Genomic DNA, 12,670 nt, shown 5'->3' on the forward strand with positions numbered 1-12,670 from the left:
CACAGTATGAATGGACTGCTAGTTACCCAGTCAACTTCTGTTGATTGACTTGAAGGCTATTTCCATTTTACATCAGTGATTTTCCTTTTACTAATTAATTTAGCACTCTTGCAGGGGTGAATTTTAACCACTAGCGAACAATGAGAAAAGATCAGGTGCTTTGGAAAGAGCCCTTGGAGATCCTAATTCGAGTGGTCTCTCTTTTGGGGTAGTCCCTTAGTTTCTTTCTTTTAAGTAAAAGCCTATGGTTTTACATTTTGTGTAGAGTGATACAGGAACACTACCTGGGAGGAGGGATTTATGGAGTATTGGTAGAGATTATAAATTCAGTATAGATCTGAGGCAGGTTACTTCAACCTATCTAGGCCTATTTCCCCAGATATGGAGTGAGAATAATAACTTTATAAGAGTTATTATTATTTTTTTATATAAGAGTTATTATTTATAATATAATCATTATTTATAATAACTCTTTATAATCTCATTTTATAAGATTGTTGATGAGGATAATGGAAGCTAATGCCTGTGTATGTGTATATATACATATACATTTATTTTTTATTTTTAAGTAATCTCTCCTCCCAGTGTGGGGCTCAAATTCACAACCGCAAGATCAAGAGTCACGTGCTCTACCAACTGAACCAGCCAGGCACCCCACTACTCTTCAGTTTTAGAAAGTCCTCTCTGGGTTCTCTTTATCTTTCTACCCCTAAACATTTTATTATGAAAAATTTCAGATATATAGTAATGAAGATCCATAGATCCACCATCTAGATTCTGTAATTAAGTTTTGTTATATGTGTTTTTTTCACTTATTTATTCATCTCTCTCTGCCATCAGTTTTGGACTTTTTATTTTTTTTATTTTATTTTTATTTTTTATTTATTTTTTTAAAGCATGTGACTTTTTTAAAATTAATTAATTAATCAATTTATTTATTTTTATGATAGTCACACAGAGAGAGAGAGAGAGAGAGACAGAGACACAGGCAGAGGGAGAAGCAGGCTCCACGCACTGGGAGCCCGACGTGGGATTCGATCCCGGGTCTCCAGGATCGCGCCCCGGGCCAAAGGCAGGCGCCAAACCGCTGCGCCACCCAGGGATCCCAATTTTTATTTATTTATGATAGTCACACAGAGAGAGAGAGAGAGAGAGAGGCAGAGACACAGGCAGAGGGAGAAGCAGGATCCATGCACCGGAGCCCGACGTGGGATTCGATCCCGGGTCTGCAGGATCGCGCCCTGGGCCAAAGGCAGGTGCCAAACCGCTGGGCCACCCAGGGATCCCCCTAGTTCTGGACTTTTTAAACACTCTAGCATGCTTATCGTTAACTAGAGTCCACCAGTATTAATTTTTGAGGTATTTGAAATCTACATACAGTGAAATGCGCAGATTTTAAGTGTTGGTGATTTTAGATAAATGACATTTAATTCAAACTCCTATCAAGTAATAGAATATTATCATCACCCCGTGAAATTTCCTCATGCCCCTTCCCATTCCCAGTTATACCCAACAGCATTTTATTTTATTTTATTTTATTTTATTTTTTTTATTTTGTTTTTTAAAGATTTATTTATTTATTTATTCATGAGAAACACAGAGAGAGGGAGAGAGAGAGGCAGAGACACAGGCAGAGGAAGAAGCAGGCTCCATGCAAGGAGCCTGATGTAAGACTCGATCCCGGGTCTCCAGGATCACACCCGGGGCTGCAGGCGGCGCTAAACCGCTGCGCCACCGGGGCTGCCCCCCCAACAGCATTTTAATTCAAGACTCTATTCCTAAAATCTGCCTCTTAGAGTTGTTGGATTTTGTGACTTCTTAGATACAAAGTACCTATCCCTTGTTAGATATTTATTAAATGTTTTCTGGTATTATTTAAATAAGAGTAATTAAAAATTTTAAAGTACTTTATTTTTCAGATTTTATTTTTTTTTTTTTTAAGGATTTTATTTATTTGAGAGAGTGAGACAGAGAGAGCATGAGTGGGGAGGGTCAGAGGGAGAAGCAGACTCCCTGCTGAGCAGGGAGCCCAATGTGGGGTTTGATCCAGGGACTTCCAAGATCATGACCAGGTGCCTGACCAACTGAGCCACCCAGGCACCTAAAGATATTTTATTTTATTTTATTTTATTTTATTTTATTTTATTTTATTTTATTTTATTTTATTTTATTTTATTTTATTTATTTTATTTATTTTATTTTATTTTATTATTTTATTTTATTTTTTTATTTTATTATATTTATTTTAGTTATTTAATTTAATTAATTTATTTTATATTTTATTTTATATTTTATTTTATATTTTATTTTATTTAAGATTTTATTTTTAAGATTTTATTTTATTTATTTATTTTTAAGATTTTTATTTATTTATGATAGAGAGAGAGAGGCAGAGACACAGGCAGAGGGAGAAGCAGGCTCCATGCACCGGGAGCCCGACGTGGGATTCGATCCCGGGTCTCCAGGATCGCGCCCTGGGCCAAAGGCAGGCGCCAAACTGCTGCGCCACCCAGGGATCCCTAAGATTTTATTTTTAAGTAAGCTCTACGCCCAAGATGGGGCTTGAACATTATAACCCTGAGATCAGTAGCCACACGCTCTACTGACAGCCAGTCAGGCGCCCCAAGAGTAATTTTTAAAGGTAGCCATTTTGAAAATCTGTAAAAACATTCATTTATCTTTGTAAAAGTAGTTCTGTAGAAAGATTCTTGCATACATACAATAATTTAAAGCTGTCATGAATATTTTAGGGATTGAATAAGGATCTATTGTGAGGTCAAGACTTTTTTCATAAGATAGTATATTCTCTTACAAACATAAAATCTCTTTCAGTTCTCTCTGAGGAGTTCTTAGAACACAAAGAAAAAGAACATACTTATATTAAACTTAACAGTTTGTTGATTATGCTTAGATGTCCATATTCTATATGAACTTTGAATTCTTCAAGAAGGAAGTTCCTTTGAGGTTTCAGCAGTGAATGTATTTTCGAGTTTACAAATGCATGTGCAGTTGATTCTGACTATAATGGAGAGAACTTTTATAGCCCATCAATGTACGTGTTTGCTTCTCTAAATATAATGGAGAAAAGTGTAGCCCTTGAAAGTATCTCAGGAGAAGTGGTTAACATTTGATGATTTTCATAGATAATATAAAAAAGAAATAAAAAGGAAAGGAGATTTTTCTGGCATTGGAGAGGTGGGATGTTTTATTAAAATATAAATATCAAAAACGGAGTGTATGGGAAATTAATTCTGTTTTCTTTCTTTCTTTCTATCTCTCTCTCTCTCTCTCTCTCTCTCTCTCTACGATAGTCACAGAGAGAGAGAGAGAGAGGCAGAGACACAGGCAGAGGGAGAAGCAGGCTCCATGCACCGGGAGCCCGATGTGGGATTCGATCCCGGGTCTCCAGGATCGCGCCCTGGGCCAAAGGCAGGCGCTAAACCGTTGCGCCACCCAGGGATCCCTTAATTCTGTTTTCAATAATAGCTTCCAGTAACTGGTGCTTGGTCTCAAAAAGTAATTATGATTTTCTTTTAATATGTATAGGAGATTTAAAAAAATACTTCAAATATTTAACAGCTGGTAATTTAGGAGTACATAATCTTTTAGTAATGACTTAGGACATTGGGTTTGGGACTTCTTAAAATATTTAAACATACTTTTTTTTTTAAAAGATTTATTTATTCATTCAGAGAGAGCGAAGAGAGAGGCAGAGACACAGGTGGAGGGAGAAGCAGGCTGCGTGCAGGAAGCCCGATATGGGACTCGATCCTGGGTTTCCAGGATCACACCCCAGGCTGCAGGCGGCGCCAAAGCGCTGCGCCACCGGGGCTGCCCTAAACATACTTATTTTTGAATGATTAATACAATGCATGTGTTACCAAAATTGAATGACACAAAGACAAAGTGACCCTATCAGCCAATTCCAAAAGCTACCCAGCTCCTCTCACTAGAAACCACTTTTAAAAATTATTTGTGTTACTGTTGTCTTTAAAAAGTGATTTTTCCTCCTAAAAAGGAATCCAGGACACTGGCTGAAATTGCAAAAGCAGAACTGGATGGCACCATTTTGAAGAGCAGACCTCTCCGAATTCGTTTTGCTACACATGGAGCAGCACTAACTGTCAAGAACCTTTCGCCGGTTGTTTCCAATGAGCTTCTGGAGCAAGCATTTTCCCAGTTTGGCCCTGTAGAGAAAGCCGTTGTGGTTGTGGATGACCGTGGTAGAGCTACAGGAAAAGGTTTTGTAGAATTTGCAGCGAAACCTCCTGCACGAAAGGCTCTGGAAAGATGTGGTGATGGGGCGTTCTTGCTAACAACGTAAGTTTTAAACATCTCATCATCCTTCTGTGCAGTTACAAATGGCCTTCTCTCTGTTCTGAACTTCTTTCTTGTACAGATCATACTGTCTTGGCATATGGTAAGTAGGTGTTAAATAAATATTCACTGGATTTAAATAAGGAATTTTTGTGTATCTCGAGAAGTTGGGAGTCCTACTTCTGACTTAATGTATTGATTCATATTTGGATCTTAAATGTTTTGTATTAAGATTTTCATTCAGCTGATTGAATGTCTATTATATGCAAAGAAAAATTTTATATTTAAATAATGGATGAATGACATTTTAATCAACTTTTTAAATGCATAATTTTCATAAATTAAAATGCACCCAATTTTATTTTTTTATTTTTTTATTTTATTTTTTTATTATTTTTTTAATAAAATAATTTTTTATTGGTGTTCAATTTACCAACATACAGAATAACATCCAGTGCTCATCCCGTCAAGTGTCCCCCTCAGTGCCCATCACCCACTCACCCCCACCCCCCGCCCTCCTCCCCTTCCACCACCCCTAGTTCGTTTCCCAGAGTTAGGAGTCAAGTCTCCCTTTCTGATATTTCCCACACATTTGAACCCAATTTTAAATGTAAAATTCAGTGAATGTACTTATGTAACCTATAATCACAATCAAATAGATAACATTTTCATCATCCAGACAAGTTCTTTTATGCTCTTTTGCAGTTATACTCCATCCCTTAACCCTGTCCTAGACAGCTATTGATCTTTCTGTACTCCTATAAATTAGTTTTGTTTTTTTTATTTTACGTAAATGAAACTGTATGTTTCATTCTTTTGTGTTTGGTTTCTTTTGCTTAGCATAATGTTTGAGATTTCATCTATACCATTGTGTATTTTGTTTATTTTTATGGTTGGGTTTTATTCCATCATATGAACATAATCATAGTTTGCCCAGTGCCCTAAGGGTGGGTGACTGTTCAAGTTGCTTCCAGCTATTGGTTATTGTGAATAAAGCTACCAGAACATTTGTGTATAAGCTTGTGAACACTCTGTCTTCATGTGGCTTGGGTAAATGGCGGAATTTTCAACTTTATAAGAAACTGCAAAATTGTTTTCCAAAATGGTTGTACCATTTTACATTCCTACTAGCAGCGAGCGGGAGAGTCTGGTTTAGTTACTCCATACCTTCACCAACACTTGATATTTTTGTTTTTTGGATATTCTAGTGGGTATAGGAGTGTCTCATGGTGAATTTCTTCTTTTTAAGATTTTATTTATTCATAAGACACAGAGAAAGAGAGGCAGAGACATAGGCAGAGGGAGAAGGAGGCTCCATGCTGGAAGCCCAATGTGTGGGACTTGATCCCGGGACTCCGGGATCACACCCTGAGCCAAAGGCAGACCACTCAACCGCTGAGTCACCCAGGTGTCCCTCATGGTGAATTTAAATTTTATTTTTATAACTACTAGTGATTAACATCTTTTCATGTGCTATTTGGCTATTTTTATATCTTTTTTGAAATGTCTTTTAAAATTTTTTGCCTATTTTTTAATTGAGTGGTTTGCCTTACTTAAAACATCTGAGTACGTATCTATTTTATGATGATTTTCCCAGTCTGCTGCTTGCTTTTTAATTTTCTTAATAGTGTTCTTCAGAAAGCAGAAGTGAAGTATAATTTATGAATTTTTTTCTTCTATGATTTGTGCTTTTTGAATCCTTATATGAAGTATTTGCCTGTCCTTTTTTTTTTTTTTTTTTTGTATTTGCCTGTCCTAAGTAGCAAGGCTTTTCTTGTGCTCTTGAGACATTTTACAGCTTTATTTATATTGTGATCCATTTTGAGTATGATGTGAGGTAACAGTTCATTTTTTTCCATACAGCTATCTATTTGTTTCAGCACCAGCAATTGAAAAGATTATTATTTCTCCTCTTTTACCTTTATCAAAAACCTGAGGGGGAAATCTGCATTCTTTTGTTTCATTTATCAGCGTATCTATTACACCAATACTTTTTAAAAAAGCTTTTATTTTTTTTAGATTTTATTTATTAGAGAGTACAAGAGCACTTGTGCAAGCATGAGCCAGGGGGAGGGGTGGAGGAGAAAGGGTGAAGCAGGGAGCCTGATGTGGGCTCTGGTCTCCATCCCAGGTGCGGATCATGACCTGAGCTGAAGGCAGACACTTAACTGACTGAGCTCACCCCGGCACCCCTTAAAAATTTCATTTTATTTTATTTTATTTTATTTTATTTTATTTTATTTTATTTTATTTTATTTTATTTTATTTTATTTTATTTATTTTATTTTATTTATTTTATTTTATTTTATTTTATTTTATTTTATTATTTTATTTAATTTTATTTATTTAATTTTATTTATTTTTATTTATTCTTTTTTTTTTTTTAATTTTTATTTATTTGTGATAGTCACAGAGAGAGAGAGAGAGAGAATGAGGCAGAGACACAGGCAGAGGGAGAAGCAGGCTCCATGCACCAGGAGCCCGACGTGGGATTCGATCCCGGGTCTCCAGGATCGCGCCCTGGGCCAAAGGCAGGCGCCAAACCGCTGCGCCACCCAGGGATCCCTATTTATTCATTTTTTTAAAAGATTTTATTTATTCATTCATGAGAGACACAGAGAGATAGAGAGAGAGGCAAAGACACAGGCAGAGGGAGAAGCACGCATCACTCAGAGAGCCTGACGTGGGACTCGATCCAGGGTCTCCATGATCACGCCTTGGGCTGCAGGCGGTGCCAAACCGCTGCGCCACCGGTGCTGCCCAAAGATTTTATTTTTAAGTAAACTCTGCACCCCAATGTTGGGCTTAAATTACAACACTGAGATCAAGATTGCATGCTCTACTGACTGAGTTAGTAGGTGGTGCCAGCCACACCAATACTGTACTTTTAAAACTATTTCATGCTAAAGTTTGTAATTAAGTAGTGTCACCTAACTTTTCTTTTTTCAAAATTGTTCTAGGTACTGTTTTGTATATCCTTCCTTACTTTATTCCCCAATTTGAGTATAGTTAATGTACAATGTTACATTAGTTTCAGATTATCTTTACTGATTTTGAAATCAACTTGTCAATTTAAAAAAAATTCTGCTGGGCTTTTGATTGAAATTGCATTGGGTATACAGGTCATTCTGGGAAATATTGACATCCTCATAATTTCTTCCAGTCCATGAATGTGGTGTGTCTGTCCATTTACTTAAAAATATTTATAAGTAATTATAATAATTATAGATTTGTCATATTAACATGCCTTTCATTTTGCCCATGACAAAGTTTTTTTTTTTTTTTTTTAAGATGTTATTTATTCATTGGAGGCACAGAAAGAGAGGCAGGCAGAGACAGAGGCAGAAGGAGAAGCAGGCTTCATGTAGAGTTCAGTGTGGGACTCTATCCCGGGGACTGCGGGATCACACCCTGAGCTGAAGGCAGATGCTCAACCGCTGAGCCACTCAGGCGTCCCGAAGTTCTTGATGTTCGTATCTTTAGTCTTTCCGCTGGATTTGTGTGAAAATTCCTTAGTTCATTATTGTATTGATTCCTTTTATCTCTGTTAGTGATAAAGTGTGCCCGCTTACTGTTTTATTGGTTGGGATCATTTTAAATATTTAAGTATTTTAGAGTTTGGGGAACTGGATACAAAGATACAAAGACAATATAGAACACCTATTGGCCCCACAGCTTAGTTTAGTGATTGTAAAGCATTTTTCAGTTTTGCTTTGGACTGTTAAGCTAAAGCTGTAATTCATGTTACATCTGTTTTACGGCACTGCCAATTTGTTCTTCAGATTTCTTGGTTTTGTTCTCTATGCTAAGAGAATGCTTGCTGTCCACATCACAGGCCTTGTTATATTTTATTCACCTTTTGCTAAGATGTTAACTTCTTAGAGAAGTAGTTTTATCTTCATATAGTCATTACCTCTGCAGCATCACTGATACTCTACTCTCCCAGTTTATTTTTTGTCATAGCATTTACTGTTTTAATTTGTATGTCTTTCTCTGCAGTAGGATGTAAGTTCCTTGAGGGTAGGGACTTTGTCTTGTTCAGCACTATAATCCTAGCACCTGTATTTTTTTTTTAATTAAATTAAATTTTAATTTCAGTATAGTTAACATGCAGTGTTATATTAGTATCATGTGTGCAGTATAGTCATTCAACAATTTTGTATATTAGTATTCATTAAGATAAGTGTACTTTTATTTTAATCCCCTTCACCTATTTCACCCATTTCTGCTCCCCATCTCCACCTCTCCTTTGGTAACCATCTGTTTTGTTCTCTGTAGTTAGAGTCTGTTTTTTGGTTTCTTTTTTTCCTTTGTTTTGTTTCTTAAATTCCACATATGAGTGAAAGCATATGGTATTTGTCTTTCTCTGACTTATTTTGCTTAGCATTATACTCTCCTAGCACTTACATTCTGGTAATTCCTGACCACAAAGTAAGCTAATAATTATTTAGTGAAGGAAGGAGGGAACTAAAGCAATAGGCAAGGCATGTAAGTAGTATTTTTTCCACTGCAGGCTTTGATTACTTGGTAAATTTTTAAAGTTACAGCTAGGCTCTGGGAAGTATTTAACCATTTCTTACAGGTAGCTTTTGGAATAACTTAAAAACAGTTTTGAGGGAATGGGCAAGGTGTTGAACATTGTATTATCTGTCATTTCATTATCATGACCATAATCATAAGCATGTTGGATTTTTACAACAATACTGGCTACTACTACATTTTTCAGATGAGAAAACTGGCCTAGAGATGTTAAGTAATTTGTGTAAGATTGCACAAATAATAAGTGGTGGATTTTAGTCTGGTGCTGCATCTCTTGCCTTTTATATTGTGATACAGGTGGAGTTTTTTGTAGACTATCCTTGCTTAGGAATTTGTTATTATTTAAACCTCCTAATGAAACTCAGGATGCTCTTTTCCCTGTTTGTTTGAATAATTAGTATTAGGTGAAATGTAACTTCCTGGAAAGGAATTTCCTCAATGCCTTTTCGAAAGTGGGCTCCTGTTAATTCTGACAGTACTGCGTTTTTCCTTTTTAGCTCTTAAAATGATGATTTGTTTACTCCTTTTTTGTTTATTTTGGTCTTTTAGAACACTTCAGAATTGTTTTGTTTACCCTGATCCTCTAGTCCCAATTCTTGGTACATATTGGGTAATCAAATATTTATTGACAGACTGACTGAATTTCAGTTATTGAGGATAATGCAAGTAACTCATAGGAGTGGTATCATCGAGATTTAGTTTCTAAGTGTAGACCTCTTTTGTAATCAAAATCTCTTCTTTTTTTTTTTTTTTTTATGATAGTCACATAGAGAGAGAGAGAGGCAGAGACATAGGCAGAGGGAGAAGCAGGCTCCATGCACCGGGAGCCCGATGTGGGATTCGATCCCGGGTCTCCAGGATCGCGCCCTGGGCCAAAGGCAGGCGCCAAACCGCTGCGCCACCCAGGGATCCCTCAAAATCTCTTCTATCTCTTTCCTTTTTAAAAGATTTATTTGAGAGACGGGGGAGGGGGAGGTTGAAAGGGACAAGCAGACTCTCCACTGAGTGTAAGTCTGATGTAGAGCCCAATCCCAGGACCCTGAGATCCTGACCCTAGCTGAAGTTAGACACTCAACCAGCTGAGCCACCAGGTGTCGTATGTTTCAGTTCTTTTTAGGAAAAAGAAATTTTCCCCATCAAGCAATCTTTATTTTATTTTATTTATTATTTTATTTTATTTTATTTTAATTTTATTTTTTTATGATAGTCACACAGAGAGAGAGGCAGAGACACAGGCAGAGGGAGAAGCAGGTTCCATGCACCGGGAGCCCGACGTGGGATTCGATCCCGGGTCTCCAGGATCGCACCCTGGGCCAAAGGCAGGCGCTAAACTGCTGCACCACCCAGGGATCCCTCAAGCAATCCTTTAATGTTAATATATATGGTATCTACATTCACTAATTGTTAGCATTTACCACATTTTTTTTCCACTATATACATACAGTTTTTGGTTTTTTTTTGGCTAATTTATTTAAGAGTCAGCTGCAGATATCATACTTTATCCCTGAATACATTAAGGATATGCATCTGCTAAGAGTATTCTTTTATTTTTATTTATTTATTTATTTATTTATTTATTTATTTATTTATTTATAAAAAAATTTTATTTATTTATGATAGTCACACAGAGAGAGAAAGAGAGAGAGGGGCAGAGACACAGGCAGAGCAAGAAGCAGGCTTGTACCTGGAGCCTGACGTGGGACTTGATCCCGGGTCTCCAGGATTGCGCCCTGGGCCAAAGGCAGGCGCCATACCGCTGCGCCACCCAGGGATCCCAAGAGTATTCTTTTAAAAGCTACAATATAATTGTCACACTGAAGAAATTTAATATTTATTCAATATAGACATACCTTAGAGATACTTGCAGATTCATGTCCAGACCAGTGCTGTAAAGTGAATATCATGATAAGGTGTATCAAATAAATTCTTCGGTTTTCTAGTAACAAATATTATATTTACACTATACTATAGTTTATTAAGTGTGAGATAGCATTACGTTTTAAAAAATGTGTGTATCTTTTTTTTTTAAGATTTTATTTATTCATGAGAGACTCAGAAAGAGAGGCAGAGACATAGGCAGAGGCAGATGCAGGCTCCCTATAGGGAGCCTGATGTGGGACTTGATCCTGGATCCCAGGATCACAACCTGAGCCAAAGGCAGACATTCAACTGCGGAGCCACCCAGGCATCCCCAAAAATGTGTATATCTTAATTAAATACTTTACTGATCAGGTTGGTGGTTGCTGAAGGTTGGGGTGGTTGTGGCAGTTTTTTAAAAGATGATATTGAAGTTTGCCACATGAAGTGTCTTTCTTTACTGAAGGATTTTTCTATAGCATGTGGTGTGGTTTGATACCATTTCATCCACAGTAGAACTTCTTTCACAGTTGAGAGTCAGTCCTCTCAAACCCTATTGATGTGTTATCAATTATATTTATGTAATCTGCTAAGTTCTTTGTTGGCATTTCAACAGTCTCCACAGCATCTTCACCAGGGGTTGATGCATCTCAAGAAACCACTTCCTTTGCAGATCCATAGAAGCAGCTCCTCATCCTTTAGTTTTATCATGAGATTGCAGCAATGCAGTCCCATCTTCAAGCCTCACTTCTGATTGTAGTTCACTTGCTGTTTCCACCACATCTGCAGTTATTTCGTCCACTGATGTCTTGAGCCCCTCAACTGAAAGGCATCCATGAGGGTTGGATTGGAATCAGCTTCTTCCAGACTCCTGTTCTGTTGATAGTTAGGCTTTTCCCATGAAGCACAAATGTTTTTAATGGCATCTAGAATGGTGAATGCTTTCTAGAAGTTTTTCATTTTATTTTGTCCAGATCCATCAGAGGAATCGCTGTCTAAGGCAGCTATATAGCCTTATGAAATGTATGTATTAAATACAAATAGTAAGACTGGAAAGTTGAAATTGCTTTGATCTGTGGGCTGCAGAATGGATGTTGTGTCAGCAGGCATGAAAACAACATTAATCTTGTGTCTGGCCATTAGACCTCTTGGGTGATGAGGTGCATTGTCAGTGAGCAGCAGTATTTTGAAAAGGAATCTTTTTTTCTCTGAGCAGTAGATCTCAGCAGTGGGCTTAACATTAATTCAGTAAACCCACGTTGTCAGTAGATGTGCCGGCATCCAGGCATTGTTGTCCAGTGTATAGTGCACAGGCTGAGTGGTTTGAGCATAATTCTTAAGGGCCTTAGGATTTTCAGAATGGTCAGTGAGCATTGGCTTCATCTTCAGGTCACCAGCTGCATTAGCCCCTAACAAGGTGGTCAGTCTGTCCTTTGATTCCAGGCATTGACTTCTCTGTGGCTTTGAATGTCTAAGGTGGTTTAATCTACAATGAAAATCTATTGTTTGGTGTAGCCATCTTCATTAATTAGCCAAGCTAGGTCTTTTGGGTAACTTGATAAAGCTTCTGCATTTTAGCACTTGGTGCTTCACCTTATACTTTTATGTTTTAGAGGTGCCTTCTTTCCCTATACCTGATGACACAATCTTGGCTCATTTCAAACTTTTTTTCTGCAGCTTCCTTAGCTCTGTGTATAGAATTGAAGAGAGTTAAGGGTTTGCTCTAGATTAGGTTTTGCCTTAAGGGATTGTTGTGGCTGATTTGAACTTATACTGACATCACTGAAACATCCTTTATATCAGCAGTAATCAGTATTTTTTTTTTTTTAATTTTTATTTATTTGAGAGAGTGTGTGAGAGAGATCATGAGCAGAGAGTAGAGGGAGAAGCAGGTACCTTGCTGGGCAGAAAGCCTGACCTAGGCTTAATCCAGGACCAGGGGTTTATGACCTGGGCT

General features: G+C 37.3%; 1 protein-coding gene across 18 annotated transcripts in view; it reads left to right on the plus strand.

Moving 5' to 3' along the window:
• Positions 1-12,670, plus strand: part of PSPC1 (paraspeckle component 1) — a 111,419-nt gene that overhangs the window by 4,534 nt on the left and 94,215 nt on the right. For all 18 annotated transcript variants that reach the window (XR_013362978.1, XR_013362979.1, XR_013362980.1 and 15 more), the window contains exon 2: positions 4,019-4,320. Coding sequence is in view for 3 of the 18 variants with exons in the window: in XM_077868488.1 (XP_077724614.1) it covers positions 4,019-4,320 (302 nt within the window). In the remaining 15 variants the exon portion in view is untranslated. The remainder of the gene's footprint in view (positions 1-4,018; positions 4,321-12,670) is intronic.

Source organism: Canis aureus, chromosome 24 (genome assembly GCF_053574225.1).
Source record: "Canis aureus isolate CA01 chromosome 24, VMU_Caureus_v.1.0, whole genome shotgun sequence".
Classification (NCBI taxonomy): domain Eukaryota; kingdom Metazoa; phylum Chordata; class Mammalia; order Carnivora; family Canidae; genus Canis; species Canis aureus.